General features: G+C 43.0%; 1 protein-coding gene across 3 annotated transcripts; it reads right to left on the bottom strand.

Annotated features, from left to right (window-relative positions):
* Positions 1–445: 445 nt before the first annotated feature.
* LOC138315513 (linear primary-alkylsulfatase-like) lies at positions 446–16,462 on the bottom strand. 3 transcript variants are annotated; one of them, XM_069256581.1, is made up of 5 exons: positions 16,322–16,462; positions 7,093–7,279; positions 4,940–5,146; positions 2,909–3,164; positions 446–2,197 (listed from the first exon to the last, which is right to left on the bottom strand). In XM_069256581.1, the coding sequence occupies exons 2-5, from the start codon at positions 7,267–7,269 to the stop codon at positions 1,089–1,091; spliced, it is 1,749 nt and encodes a 582-aa protein (XP_069112682.1). In that variant the 5' UTR covers positions 7,270–7,279; positions 16,322–16,462; the 3' UTR covers positions 446–1,088. The 3 variants fall into 3 exon arrangements, with proteins under 3 accessions (XP_069112682.1, XP_069112683.1, XP_069112681.1); XM_069256582.1 differs by lacking the exon at positions 16,322–16,462 and adding an exon at positions 15,610–16,275; XM_069256580.1 differs by lacking the exon at positions 16,322–16,462 and having other exon boundaries at positions 7,093–8,644.
* Between the last annotated feature and the right edge of the window lie 465 nt (positions 16,463–16,927).

The following is a 16,927-nucleotide window of genomic DNA, read 5'->3' on the forward strand; positions in this document are numbered from 1 at the left end:
CAAGAGACACAACGATACAAATTGAATCTTACCAAATCACATGCCAACACATGTAGGACTATCCTTAAATAACCTTAACTGGTAATAACCAGTCAGTAAATGTCCAAGACCTTTATAATGGAATAAGTGAAATCGTTCAAAACTAATGTAATTCGAACTCCAGGATCACGGAACGTATTAGTGTTTGACAATGAAAATGGTGTAAGTTTTTATATGACCTCTGTCATTGACTAAGTTTGATCTTAACACTGTTCAGACTGCTTCATGTTCTTGGGACCAGTTCTCTTTATTAAAAAAAGTCCACTCAAATTCCGTTAACGCAATGCATCTACACGCATGCATTATCTACATTCAAAACAAACTTGAAAAATAACCATTTGTGTGCTTTAAAAGCAAACTAGCGAAAAACTTGTATTTTTACATGTTTTAATTGATTAAGAACACATTTTTCACATTTCTTTTCATTTAATGCCACTTATTATTATATACCCTTTCACTCATGCAACATTAAATACACATACGCTTCAATTATTTAACATTCTACTTGTTACGTTACCTCATTTAATTGCCCTTTAAATAACCCATAACATCTGTTTGGTGATACCCGTAATAGCACCATTTAATTGTTGTCGTTGAGTTCATCGTAATATCAACATCTAACTTAGAATACACAACATACGATGAATTAACAAACAAGTGACAGTCGTAATGGCGTCTCTTCGTTTTGAGAACCTCTGGAATATCATGGAATAATCCAAACCATTTCCAGTAATGTAAATAAAGATAATTTAAACCTCCTTTACAATTGATTCAGGAATGTAATAAATATTTAAGATACAACAACTTATCTTTTAACACTTAGTTTAAAACATCGAGCCAAAGGGCCGTAATCCTAACTACATTGTCAATATATCTACAAATGTAATTATATAAGTCTAAGGGCTTTTGGTTAATAAAAGATTGATTGAGGATAGAGTCTTTTGCGAGCTTATAAAAACATCTGTAATAATAATATTCTAATTTTGATAAAAAATCAATTAGAGTTTTATCAAAACATCAAAAAGCCACCGTCTGATTCTGATTTCATATTAGTCACTGTCAAAGCATCCCATAATATTTCTGAATTTCATCAACCCGCCTTCGACCACAAGTTCCCCGCCACCATATGCCGTTAACGCCCTGGTACGACTAGATATGATTTCCTTGAACACCGTCTCTGTCAGCGACACCTTGACGTCATAAGTACTTGAAGGACTATCTGTAACTATGGCAATAGAATTACGAATGGTAACCACAACATGAGTGTTTGTGTCTGTAAATTCAAAATAAAGCTGCTCGGACATAGATGAACAATCTTCCGGTTTGAATCGGACCGAAAGAGCGTGGATGATTGGGGTGACTGGAACACTTTTGATTGCACCGATTCTTAGTTTATTTTTCTGATTTTTCATATTGATTTCTGACGCTTCCTCAAAAGCGGCGGTTAGGTAATAATTTCTGCCATTTGCGCTTGTCTGCATCGCCCCAAGTGATGACAGGGAATCTATCTTAATGTCTCGTGCTTCTGTATTGTCTTTGTTCGTGTGGAGCACGTGTGAAGATAGTTCTAAAGCCCATTGATAGTCTTTTTCTTTATAAGCAGTCTTTGCGGCATCCATTAGTTTGTTGACGCCGATAAGACGAACCATTTTCTCCGCTTTGGTTTTGGGTGTTAACGGAGCGAGTTCGACTGCGTCACCACTGAACCAACCAACATAAGATGTAAAGACACCTTTCACTGACCAGGCTACTGTGCCGTAGAACTCCCGTAGGTAAGGATGGGCGGCCAAATGTGGAGGCAATTTGACCAATTCCACTATCTCCTCTTTCGTCAATCCCTTGTTAATATAACGTACAGTTTGGTCATGAACATATTGTATGGCGTCCCTGTATGCGGTAAGCGTCTCTCTAATGTAGCGTTTGCCCTGGAGCGGCCGGGTGTGACTCGGAATAAGATACTCAGGACCTAGCTCAATCATAATGTCAAGGGAATTAACCCACTGCATAAGATCACGGGACGGCGTTCCCCGAATAGCGTATAAATTTGGAAAAGCTCGGTAGATATCGTCCGCACAAAGGAATATTTTTCTGTCTGCGATCCACACTCCAATCTGATCGTCTGTTTCCCCGGGAATGTGTATAATCTGTACTGGGATTCCTTACAATGGAAAAAATATTATGTAATCAATGGTGGTGACACTGGTGCGTAATATCAACTCATCTGGGTTTCACAAACGATCCTAAACTATTCATGTAAATGTAAATAATTGTGGTTTTGTGTCTACGTCTACAAAGGACTGGATTATCTGCATTAGTACCATTTTTTTCTACTAGCGTATACGCTCACATATATTTACTTAGGATGTTGTTTCTGAGCGAAGCCAAGCAAAGTGTGGAAAAACTATGGCAGGCAATCTAGTCTACATCCTGAATTCCGCCGTTACCCGTCCCAAACCCGCGTTTGAGAAAGGAGGAGGAAGCAGCACTCATTTCTGACCAAAATTGTCGAGTAAGGGTGGTAATCTAAATCATGATTTAACCAAACCAGCCGTCATCTTCGGCTACCCTTACGACTTTTAATAAACACGAGTGTGTCTGGATAGCGAGGAGTTAATCGAATACATATCATCTTAAGTTCAGCTTAAGCAATTTAGTAGTGCAGTGAGAATATATTGATACATCATTACATTCTGCTTTGAAAATGAAATGATCTTCCTGAATCGAAGTCTACGCAGTTTTGTCATCGATCAATCAATCAATTAATTAGTTGTACTGATTAGATTTCTGCTATGCTATCACTACGCTCCTATATTCCGACATAATCTTGGTTTATTGAAAATATTCAATATGGTCAGAAAGACTCACCCACCTGCCAGTGTAACGTCTGTGATGGCCTTAGAGACAACCTTGTTAGGTACGACTACTCCGAGACTTCCGTCCGACGCTCCATATTTCAGTCTGAGGCCGATTCCGGCATTGATAGCTTCAGGAAGAAGAACTCCGAACTGCCTCATCGCTCGGGTGTACGTAGCACCGCTAATTGTAGAGAAGGATCGCTGCATTTCGGGTAGCATCTTCTTGTGGGCCCAGATATCAGGGAGATTCTTCGGGTCCTCTATAAAAGACTGATATGAAAGGAGCATTCATTGACAATATATGAAATTGTGGCGCTACCTTGCTGGAGATTTTTTTTTTCTTTCTGACGCAGAAAATAATATGCTAAAAAGGTACGGTTACTTTCCGCCTGCCACGACCTACATATGTAGGCCGCGCACACCTGTTGCTCGAGCTCAAAATACACTACAGGTACAATGTCACGTTAAATTTTATAGGTCTCCCTTGTCCAAAATAGATTTCTACTAGTTGTCCACTTCATTGTTCGCATAATAGGCGGCAAATGTATTCCTTAATAGTACATGTAATTGCTGCGAAAACTAAATTGTATTAATTATAGTTACTAATCCATACTGACTCTTTTCTAGCTACTGTTGTAGCGGAAAAGATATCACCTTCTGAAGTCAGTCAGAATGGGATATCTTTTCCGCTACAACAGTAGCTAACTCTTTCCCTACATGCACCAGGGTTGACGTGGCACAATTTTTACGAGATATGTTTTTTTAAAGATTTTTTATCATGTTTTATCATCTTTATTTTTTATTTCATATATTTTATATCACATTAATTCAATATATCTAATTGATGTGACAAAATAAATTATTTCTGTTGCTTGTCAAGGAAAAGATTCGAACACTGAACCTTCACCACCGTCTCAGCCATTTGAGCTACACAGAGTTGATACTTCGGTACGTATTGACTTTAAAACTTTTAATATGGCCATCTTTGAAGGGAAATAAACATCCAATGTGGTGTCAATATGATATTCTATTGAGTGAAAAGTGTTGCCTATTTCTATTAAGCGTCCTATAAAATGACTTCATGAGTGTAGTAATTTACACGTAATATGTGATTAACATTACTGATTTGGAGACAGCAGAAGTATAATTATATCAGAACCCCAATCAAAACCATTTGTTATGGCTGGCGCAGAATCCCATTAAAAGAAATCATGCATTTTAATTTTCGATACATAAAATCAAATCTGGGTTAAATCTATGGTTGAAACGGTTTGGAAGTTTTAGAGTATTGTGATGTTCTTTAAACGCAGCATTTGCATCTTTCACTGGTTTATTGAACTCTATAAGGCAAACCAATAGATAGGTTTCGCAACATTGATGTGTATGGCAAATTCGACTGCAACTTGCATCTTTCTGTAATCTAGTGTTTTTGATCTTTCATCCATATTCCTTGAGTTTGATCGTTATAGAGCACATTGGTGTTACAGCTGTATTTTCTTGCTGTGGACAGTGGTTTATTGACGATAAGCCAAACCAATTGATAGGCTTTGCAACTTGGATGTGGATGAGCAAGTCCGATTGTGCCAACGCTGAATCAGAAGTATGTGATGTGGATTCGTTCTCCATCGAACCACGCTACTGTGTGGAAGAACGATCAGTACCCAAATATGGGAAGCGATATGACCAGCTCCACTTTATCCTCCTACGATTTAACACTCTGGTTTTCGTTACACGTTGAATTTAAACTTTGTACAAGTAGAAAGAAAATTATGACCTGCTTCGAAAGTCTAGAATCCGCCAGCGATTACACTTACATTAGGTACAGTACTTCGAATGGGAGGTGACTTAACCCAAAACTCAATCTGATTATTTAGTCTTTTTTACATGACTTGTTCCTTGCCTCCGTCGTTGCGACGGTTGTTCAGCCGTAGTACTTATTGATTATTTTAATCAGACAGCCGAAAACATTTACTTAACGTAATACCAGATGGAGATGGCAACCAATTTTGAAATCTAGCGAAGTAACCATTGATTATGAGACTTACCGACGCTCCAATAGTGTGATCGGCATGGTTATGTGTGTAAACAATGGCTTGGATAGGTTTGTCCGATATGTTCCGGAAGGCAGCCAGTATCTTCGAAGCAGCCTCTGTACTTTCCGTTACGTCAACCACCACCAGACCAGTGGGTCCCTCCAGCAAGATAGAATTGGCAAGAGCGTAACCAATGGCTACATACACATCCTCAGTTACCTGTTTAGGAGAAAATAAAGGCTATTTTTATATCATTATTGGGGTATATCTCCAATTTCATTTTCAAAGACGCTTTACATCTTTCATATTGACAAAGGGAGTTTAAACATTTCTAATTATTACAATGAAAAATGTATTTAACATCGATGGTTATGCGAATTACAGTTTACATTTATTATTGCCGTGCCTTTAAGTGGTTTATATTTGTTTTCTTAAACAAAAAGGTAAAAATCATACCTTTACGTGCTTTATAATCATGCAATATATACATAAGAATGACATTTCTTTTTATGATTAATTTATAATTATTTTTATTTTATCAATAGCTTTCACAAAACGTTTTCGCCTCCAACTCAAAATCTAATTATATACATGTACCATGAAATTAATAAGATCATACAAGAAAAGTATTAATTGTGTTGTTAGAAGTATTGCTGTTTACTAGACAAGTAGTACAGGGTGTTTTATTTGTTTGTTTATGTTAAGTATGTACCTAAATATTATCACATAGGTATATCATGTTGTTGGGATTGTGACAGTATCATGTCACTACCTAACTGACATGATATCATATTTATCTGATAAACTATAAATTTGACCGAATTCTCTTCATTGGTCATTAATATATCGTTAACCTCATTTCTTATCATATTCACTCCAAACCCCATCGTTGTTAACTATAATAATGTTTACGGGGCGCAAAACCCCACCGTTGTTAACTATAATAATGTTTACGGGGCGGTGTGTGTGTTTGTCTGACATACGAATATTATGATCTAGTTGCGATTTTCAGTGATAAAATGTTACGTTTTAGCAGTAAATCAGCGTCAATTTTTATGACGAAATGAAGATATGATATAACATGTACGCAACTCCAGATTAACGGTTTATAATGCAGAGGAGGGAACCAATGCTCCTTGAACTTTTGTCGAAATACACATTCTATCTGAATTATGAAACAAAAAATAGTAACACATGATACATGTAAATTTGGAAGAAAATCGCTCAGTAGCAAAGCGAGATTGACATGGATTGAAACTTCGAGTTATCAATTTGTCGCAAGATTAAATAAATATGGGTTGTCTAGTATCTTTGTCCCACGCTAAACTCCTAGTGGTTTATATTGTGTTTGTAGGATGAACATATTTCCGTTAGCATGAAACTGAGCGAAGGGACATTTTATATGGTGCATGTAAAAACTAATTCAAATTTAACGCGATGTTAATGTGATTTTTACACGATTTTGAGAAATTAATATTTCTATAAAGATTTTTTTTTCGCGCAATGCATTTCTGGGGCGGCTACAGAACTCGTTGTTTTATGAAATCAACAACTGACTGAATGGTCCCATGTATTTTTTTTTTTTTTTTGTATCTTAACCCATTAATCAGGCTACATTGGCTCACCGCTAAATGTGTGCACATTTCCCATTTTCATTTTGAAATGAATTCATGTTTAAATATTTAATGTTTACAAAAAGGCCAAGGTCCGTCGACTCCATTGAACAATGAAACAACAACGTAATAAACCCAGCATTAACCGAGAATGCATCTTTCGTTTGCGAAATTGCGGTCGTCCATTATCTACTAAGGCTTTGCGTTGGTAGTTAGTAACAGCCAGAGTGTTGCGGGTGTAATTTAGTTATGTATAGTGTACATCTTTGTTTCTTTTTTTTCTTTTTTTTTCTCTCTTTTTTTTTGTGTTACCCAGTCAGAATATGCCAGGTTTAAGGGATGGAGGAGAATCGAATCACCCAGAGAAAAAACATCGACCTGCGGTCAGTACCTGCAACTGCCGCACGTCATGTGCAATGGACTTTTAGTAATATGTCTAGACATCACTCGGGAATCGGCCACTGCGTGATAATGTTATTAAAGGTTAACATTTAGTACTACTATTTATCATGGATAAGCAGTTTTAAATGAAATAAATACTTATCACTTAACCTTTATCACTTCCGGTACATTGAACTCCTTAGAATGGCTGACCAAATCCTGGTCCGGTGTGGCCAGAGAAATGATCCTTTCCCGGTAAGAATGACCACTTCCGTTTATAATCCGGTTGCCAAGATACAAAGCCAGAATGCCTAAAAACACCATCAGCAGGAGGTGTTTGTCCTCCATATTGGATCGTCTGCAAAAAAATATAGATAATTTTATCATATTTTGTTGTGAGCTATTACAGGAATATGCGGTGCAAAGGATAGACAAATGCTATCCTAATTTTCTCAAATAAACAATTCCTGAATCAATAAACTCGAAAGTTATACCATCTGAATAAATTTGAAGGACATTACTACCAATGTACATTGTGCAAGCGCAATAGACTGTAACTACACTGTGTAACGGCAGAGCAAACGGTATTATATACAATTCAGGAATGTACAAAGGAATGGGGAATGTAATAAATAGCAATTAAGATCTTCCTTTCACATTACTAACAACAGCTATTATGGTATTGAACCCACTTTTTAACGCCATTAATTAGGATAATTGTAGATAATTAGATGTTTTTGAGATAACCTATCATAACTTTATTTACTCAGACGTTGTTGGTTTTAATCGTTGTGCTAGCTTGCAGTCAAAACAAATTTTCCACAAGCTACCTTCGCACGATAATCCTACTCCTTTAACCTAAATACAATGTATTGCAAACCCCGATAGCTGTAGATATACATTTCATTGTTATGAAAATATCATCTGTATCTTCTGCTCCTCCTATCTCACTTACATTTAACATAAGGACATTGAGCATCCCATCAATAGGGACCTCTAACCTCCATCGCCAAGAACACCAAACCTCACCTAATTCAATATGGGCACCACCCCTCACCTCCATCACTTAGGACACCACTCCTCACCTCCATCATTAAGGACACGACTCCTCACCTCCATCATTAAGGACACCACTCCTCACCTCAATCACTAAGGACACCACCCCTCACCTCCATCACTAAGGACACCACACCTAACCTCCATCGACAAGAACACCAAACCTCACCTAATTCAATATGGGCACCACCCCTCACCTCCATCACTTAGGACACCACTCCTCACCTCCATCATTAAGGACACGACTCCTCACCTCCATCATTAAGGACACCACTCCTCACCTCCATCACTAAGGACACCACCCCTCACCTCCATCACTAAGGACACCACCCCTCACCTCCATCACTAAGGACACCACTCTTCACCTCCATCACTTAGGACACTACCCCTCACCTACATCACTAAGGACACCACTCCTCACCTACATCACTAAGGACACCACCCCTCACCTACATCACTAAGGACACCACCCCTCACCTCCATCACTAAGGACACCACTCTTTTCTTACATCACTAAGGACACCAATCCTCACCTCCATCACTTAGGACACCAATCCTCACCTCCATCACTAAGGACACCGCCCCTCAACTCGATAACTAAGGACACATCCTTCACCTACATCATTAAGGACACCACCCCTCACCTACATCACTTAGGACACCACCCCTCACCTCCATCACTAAGGACACCACTCCTCACCTACATCACCAAGAACACAACTCCTCACCTCAATCACTAAGGACACCGCCCCTCACCTCCATCACTAAGGACACCACTCCTCACCTCCATCACTAAGGACAACACCCCTCACCTCCATCACTAAGGACACCACTCCTCATCTCCATCACTAAGGACACCACCGATCACCTCATTCATTAAGGACATCACTCCTCACCTCCATCACTAAGGACACCATCCCTAACATCCATCACTAAGGACACCACACCTCCCCTCCATTACAAAGGACACCACTCCTCACCTTCATCATTAAGGACACCACTCCTCACCTACACCACTAAGTACACCACTCCTCAACAACTCCATCCCTAAGGACACCACTCCTCACATCCATCACTAAGGACACCACCCCTCACCTGCACCACTGAGAACACCACCCCTAAACTCCATCACAAAGGACACCACCCCTCACCTCCATCACTAAGGACATCACCCCTAACCTCCATCACTAAAGACACCACCTCTCACCTCCATCACTAAGGACACCACCCCTAACCTCCATCACTATAGACACAACTCACTTCCATCTATAAGGACACCACTCCTAACCTCCATCACTAAGGTCACCACCCCTCACCTCCATCACTATGGACACCACCCCTCACCTCCATCACTAAGGACACCACTCCTCACCTCCATCACTATGGACACCACCCCTCACCTCCATCACTATGGACACCACCCCTAACCTCCATCACTATGGACACCACCCATCACCTCCATCACTATGGACACCACCCCTCACCTACATCACTATGGACACCACCCCTAACCTCCATCACTATGGACACCACCCCTCACCTCCATCACTAAGGACACCACTCCTCACCTCCATCACTATGGACACCACCCCTCTCCTCCATCACTAAGGACACCACCCCTAACCTCCATCACTATGGACACCACCCCTCACCTCCATCACTATGGACACCACTCCTCACCTCCATCACTAAAGACACCACTCCTAACCTCCATCACTATGGATACAACTCACCTCCATCTATGAGGACACCACTCCTCACCTCCATCTATAAGGACACCACTCCTCACCTCCATCACTAAGGTCAATACCCCTCACCTCTATCACTATGGACACCACCCCTAACCTCCATCACTATGGACACAACTCACCTCCATCTATAAGGACACCACCCCTCACCTCCATCACTAAGGACAACACCCCTCACGTCCATCACTAACGAAACCACCCTTAACCTCCATCACTAAGGACACCACCCCTCACCTCCATCACTATGGACACCATCCTCACCTCCATCACTAAGGACAGCAGTCCTCACCTGCATCACTAAGGACACCACCACTAACCTCCATCACAAAGGACATCGCCCCTCACCTCCATCACTAAGTACACCGCCCCTCATCTCCATCACTAAGGACACCACTCCACACATCCATCACTTAGGACACCGCCCCTCACCTCCATAACTATGGAAACCATCCCTCACCTACATCATTAAGAACACCACCCCTCACCTCGATCACTAAGGACACCACTCCTCACCTACATCACCAAGAACACAACTCCTCACCTCCATCACTAAGGACACCGTCCCTCACCTCCATCACTAAGGACATCACTCCTCACCTCCATCGTTAAGGACACAACTCCTCACCTAAATCACTAAGAACACCACTCCTCACCTCCATCACTAAGGAAACCACCACTCACCTCCATCATTAAGGACACCACTCCTTCTTCCATCACTAAGGACACCATCCCAAACCTCCATTACTAAGGACACCACCCCTAACCTCCATTACTAAGGACACCACTCCTCACCTCAATTACTAAGGACTACACCCCTCACCTGCACCACTGAGGACACCATCCCTAAACTCCATTACTAAGGACACCACCCCTCACCTCCATCACTAAGGACACCACTCCTCACATACACCACTAAGTACACCACTCCTCAACTCCATCACTAAGGACACCACTCCGCACCTCCATATTTAAGGACACCACCCCTCACCTACATCACTAAGGACACCACTCCTGACCTACATCAGTAAGGACACCACCCCTCATCTTCATCACTTAGGACAAAATCCCTAACCTCCATCACTAAGTACACCACCCTTCACCTCCATCACTAAGGACCCCACTCCTCACCTATATCACTAAGGACACCACCACTCACCAACATCACTAAGGACAACACCCCTAACCTACATCACTAAGGATTAAACTCCTCACCTCCATTACTAAGGACACCACTCCTCACCTCCATCACTCAGGACACTACCTCTCACCTACATCACTAAGGACACCACCCTAACCTCCATCACTAAGGACACCACCCCTCAACTCCATTACTAAGAACACCACTCCTCATCTCCATCACTAAGGACACCACCCCTACCTCCATCACTAAGAACACCACCCCTTACCTCCATCACTAAGGAAACCACCCCTCACCTCCACCACTGAGGACACCACTCTTCACCTCCATCACTAAGGACACCACCCCTAACCTCCATCACCATGGATACCACCCCTCACCTCCATCACTATGGACACCACTCCTCACCTCCATCACTAAAGACACTACCCCTAACCTCCATCACTATGGATACAACTCACTTCCATCTATAAGGACACCACTCCTCACCTCCATCTATAAGGACACCACTCCTCACATCCATCACTAAGGTCACTACCCCTCACCTTTATCACTATGGACACCACCCCTAACCTCCATCACTATGGACACAACTCACCTCCATCTATAAAGACACCACCCCTCACCTCCATCACTAAGGACACCACCCCTCACGTCCATCACTTACGAAACCACCCTTGACCTCCATCATTAAGGACACCACCCCTCACCTCCATCACTATGGACACCATCCTCACCTCCATCACTAAGGACAGCAGTCCTCACCTGCATCACTAAGGACACCACCACTAACCTCCATCACAAAGGACATCGCCCCTCACCTCCATCACTAAGTACACCGCCCCTCATCTCCATCACTAAGGACACCACTCCCACACTTCCATCACTTAGGACACCGCCCCTCACCTCCATAACTATGGAAACCATCCCTCACCTACATCATTAAGAACACCGCCCCTCACCTCCATCACTAAGGACACCACTCCTCACCTACATCACCAAGAACACAACTCCTCACCTCCATCACTAAGGACACCGTCCCTCACCTCCATCACTAAGGACATCACTCCTCACCTCCATCGTTAAGGACACAACTCCTCACCTAAATCACTAAGGACACCACTCCTCACCTCCATCACTAAGGAAACCACCACTCACCTCCATCACTAAGTACACCACTCCTCACCTCCATCACTAAGGACACCATCCCAAACCTCCATTACTAAGGACACCACCCCTAACCTCCATTACTAAGAACACCACTCCTCACCTCCATTACTAAGGACTACACCCCTCACCTGCACCACTGAGGACACCATCCCTAAACTCCATTACTAAGGACACCACCCCTCACCTCCATCACTAAGGACACCACTCCTCACATACACCACTAAGTACACCACTCCTCAACTACATCACTAAGAACACCACTCCGCACCTCCATATTTAAGGACACCTCCACTCACCTACATCACTAAGGACACCACCCCTCACCTACATCACTAAGGACACCACCCCTGACCTACATCAGTAAGGACACCACCCCTCATCTTCATCACTTAGGACAAAATCCCTAACCTCCATCACTAAGTACACCACCCCTCACCTCCATCACTAAGGACCGCACTCCTCACCTATATCACAAAGGACACCACCCCTCACCAACATCACTAAAGACAACACCCCTAACCTACATCACTAAGGATTAAACTCCTCACCTCCATTACTAAGGACACCACTCCTCACCTCCATCACTAAGGACACCACCCCTCAACTCCATCACTAATAACACCACTCCTCATCTTCATCATAAAGGACACCCCCTTACCTCCATCACTAATGACACCACCCCTCACCTTCATCATTACGGACACCACCCTAACCTCCATCACTGAGGACACCACCCCTCACCTTCATCATTAAGGACACCACCCTAACCTCCATCACTAAGGACACCACCCCTCAACTCCATCACTAATAACACCACTCCTCATCTCCATCACTAAGGACACCACCCCTTCCTCCATCACTAAGAACACCACCCCTCACCTCCATCACTAAGGAAACCAACCCTCACCTCCATCACTGAGGACACCACTCTTCACCTCCATCACTAAGGACACCACTCCTCCCCTACATCACTAATGAAACCACCCCTCACCTCCATCACTAAGGACACCACCCCTCACATACATCACTAAGGACAACACCCCTAACCTACATCACTAAGGATTAAACTCCTCACCTCCATTACTAAGGACACCACTCCTCACCTCCATCACTCAGGACACTACCTCTCACCTACATCACTAAGGACAAGGACACCACCCTAACCTCCATCACTAAGGACACCACCCCTCAACTCCATTACTAAGAACACCACTCCTCATCTCCATCACTAAGGGACACCACCCCTACCTCCATCACTAAGAACACCACCCCTTACCTCCATCACTAAGGAAACCACCCCTCACCTCCACCACTGAGGACACCACTCTTCACCTCCATCACTAAGGACACCACCCCTAACCTCCATCACCATGGATACCACCCCTCACCTCCATCACTATGGACACCACTCCTCACCTCCATCACTAAAGACACTACCCCTAACCTCCATCACTATGGATACAACTCACTTCCATCTATAAGGACACCACTCCTCACCTCCATCTATAAGGACACCACTCCTCACATCCATCACTAAGGTCACTACCCCTCACCTTTATCACTATGGACACCACCCCTAACCTCCATCACTATGGACACAACTCACCTCCATCTATAAAGACACCACCCCTCACCTCCATCACTAAGGACACCACCCCTCACGTCCATCACTTACGAAACCACCCTTGACCTCCATCATTAAGGACACCACCCCTCACCTCCATCACTATAGACACCATCCTCACCTCCATCACTAAGGACAGCAGTCCTCACCTGCATCACTAAGGACACCACCACTAACCTCCATCACAAAGGACATCGCCCCTCACCTCCATCACTAAGTACACCGCCCCTCATCTCCATCACTAAGGACACCACTCCACACTTCCATCACTTAGGACACCGCCCCTCACCTCCATAACTATGGAAACCATCCCTCACCTACATCATTAAGAACACCGCCCCTCACCTCCATCACTAAGGACACCACTCCTCACCTACATCACCAAGAACACAACTCCTCACCTCCATCACTAAGGACACCGTCCCTCACCTCCATCACTAAGGACATCACTCCTCACCTCCATCGTTAAGGACACAACTCCTCACCTAAATCACTAAGGACACCACTCCTCACCTCCATCACTAAGGAAACCACCACTCACCTCCATCACTAAGTACACCACTCCTCACCTCCATCACTAAGGACACCATCCCAAACCTCCATTACTAAGGACACCACCCCTAACCTCCATTACTAAGGACACCACTCCTCACCTCAATTACTAAGGACTACACCCCTCACCTGCACCACTGAGGACACCATCCCTAAACTCCATTACTAAGGACACCACCCCTCACCTCCATCACTAAGGACACCACTCCTCACATACACCACTAAGTACACCACTCCTCAACTACATCACTAAGAACACCACTCCGCACCTCCATATTTAAGGACACCTCCACTCACCTACATCACTAAGGACACCACCACCCCTCACCTACATCACTTAGGACACCACCCCTGACCTACATCAGTAAGGACACCACCCCTCATCTTCATCACTTAGGACAAAATCCCTAACCTCCATCACTAAGTACACCACCCCTCACCTCCATCACTAAGGACCGCACTCCTCACCTATATCACAAAGGACACCACCCCTCACCAACATCACTAAGGACAACACCCCTAACCTACATCACTAAGGATTAAACTCCTCACCTCCATTACTAAGGACACCACTCCTCACCTCCATCACTAAGGACACCACCCCTCAACTCCATCACTAATAACACCACTCCTCATCTTCATCATAAAGGACACCCCCTTACCTCCATCACTAATGACACCACCCCTCACCTTCATCATTACGGACACCACCCTAACCTCCATCACTGAGGACACCACCCCTCACCTTCATCATTAAGGACACCACCCTAACCTCCATCACTAAGGACACCACCCCTCAACTCCATCACTAATAACACCACTCCTCATCTCCATCACTAAGGACACCACCCCTTCCTCCATCACTAAGAACACCACCCCTCACCTCCATCACTAAGGAAACCAACCCTCACCTCCATCACTGAGGACACCACTCTTCACCTCCATCACTAAGGACACCACTCCTCCCCTACATCACTAATGACACCACCCCTCACCTCCATCACTAAGGACACCACCCCTCACATACATCACTAAGGACACCACCCCTAACCTCCATCACTAAGGACACCACTTCTCACCTTTATCACTAAGGACACTACCCCTCACCTCCATTACTAAGGATACCACCCCTCACCTCCAACACTAAGGACACCACTCCTCACCTCCATCACTAAGGACACCACCCCTCACCTCCATCACTAAGGACACCACCCCTCACCTCCATCACTAAGGACACCACCCCTCACCTCCATCACTGAGGACACCACTCTTCACCTCCATCACTAAGGACACCACTCCTCCCCTACATCAGTAAGGACACCACCCCTCACCTCCATCATTAAGGACATCACCACAAGGGATACTAATACTTACGTGTCCGTGGCAACACCTCCACTTACCTTCAGTACATGCATAATTGACTCCCGACGTTTGGCATTCCTGCGTTACAGAGTAACGTTATTTGACGGCGGAGCCTTATCAATATACCTGATAGTTCTATTGTCCGTAGTATTTGTATTTCCTCGTGTCAAGAAGTGGGACACATAATTTGCATAGCCTATATCAGCTGCAATAAAACTGTTTTATTGTCTTCACTGGAGCGTGTTTTTTCTATGGGGAAAATTATCACGCTTAGTTGGTTTTCTATCATGTAATATAATGGTCCAAAACTGCAAGTCATGATAAACTGTTTTGCTTATATGTTTGCGCGCAGTTTTGAAATGTATATGGGCGATATTTGATATTTATCGTATTATTTAGTTTAACAACTATGACGTATTTCAGCTGGTCAACAAATTATCATATTTCTACAAATATTACAAGAGGATATAGCAATGCAATTGTAAATCAATGAAATAGTTATTGGTTAATTGTATTATAAAAACTATGAGAAATATACATGTGGGAAGCAAACTTTCATAACAACTGTCGAGAGAATTTCTTAAAGTATTAAAAAAATTCATGGCAGTTTCGAATTATTGAAAACCCGGTACATAAGGTATCGATGAATGATATTATAAAACTCATAAAAAGACGTGGGAAGCAGATTTACATGGAAGCTTCAAATAATTATAAATGATTAGACGTAAATTTTAATACAATTGTACTTACCGATGATGGGATATTATCTGGAAATCATTATCGGTGATGTCCACTAGAGCAGGGTACACAGGTATGCATTACGTTCATACGCCACAGCTTCAAGTCTTTATCAGTTTATTTCGGACAAGGTCGTCACAAACTGTCAATATTTGAATACACAATCTCTAGCCACTACTAAATAGGTACACTAGAGTCAAAAACTGGGACACATGTGCCGAAGGCATAATGTAGGGGGGTTAGATATATATAGGGAGCACGCCAGAATGAGAGCAATGCATACAACGCACATAAACAATAATATACATTGCCCGGTTATACTTACATTGTAAAAGGTCGAAATATAACGATCTGGTCTGCTTGCCAGGTCAATAATAGGGTGAGCGGGTAAGGTTAACTAAATAAATATAACTATTACAAGTTACTCTTGCGTTCACTTCGAAATAGTTACTTTTACACCTCCCTCATGTGGTTACTTTGTAATAAAGTCAGGTAACGATGGTGTTGTAACTCATTCTTATTATGACTTCATAATGATTAAGGTCAGTTTATAATTTCAGTAATCGTTAATATTACAACTCAACCATGGGCAGTCACTAATTGATTCCGTCATGCGGT

This window comes from Argopecten irradians, chromosome 2 (genome assembly GCF_041381155.1).
Source record: "Argopecten irradians isolate NY chromosome 2, Ai_NY, whole genome shotgun sequence".
NCBI classification, from domain to species: Eukaryota; Metazoa; Mollusca; class Bivalvia; order Pectinida; family Pectinidae; genus Argopecten; species Argopecten irradians.

What these genes read in the sequence shown, in the direction of transcription:
- LOC138315513 (XM_069256580.1), bottom strand. Translation starts at nt 7,308, where the DNA reads ATGATAAAATTATCTATATTTTTTTGCAGACGATCCAATATGGAGGAC. An exon ending in ATGTACCGGAAGTGATAAAG is followed by an intron (nt 5,147 to 7,092) that starts GTTAAGTGATAA and finishes TCTCCTAAACAG; the next exon opens with GTAACTGAGGATGTGTATGT. An exon ending in ATCACACTATTGGAGCGTCG is followed by an intron (nt 3,165 to 4,939) that starts GTAAGTCTCATA and finishes CTTTCATATCAG; the next exon opens with TCTTTTATAGAGGACCCGAA.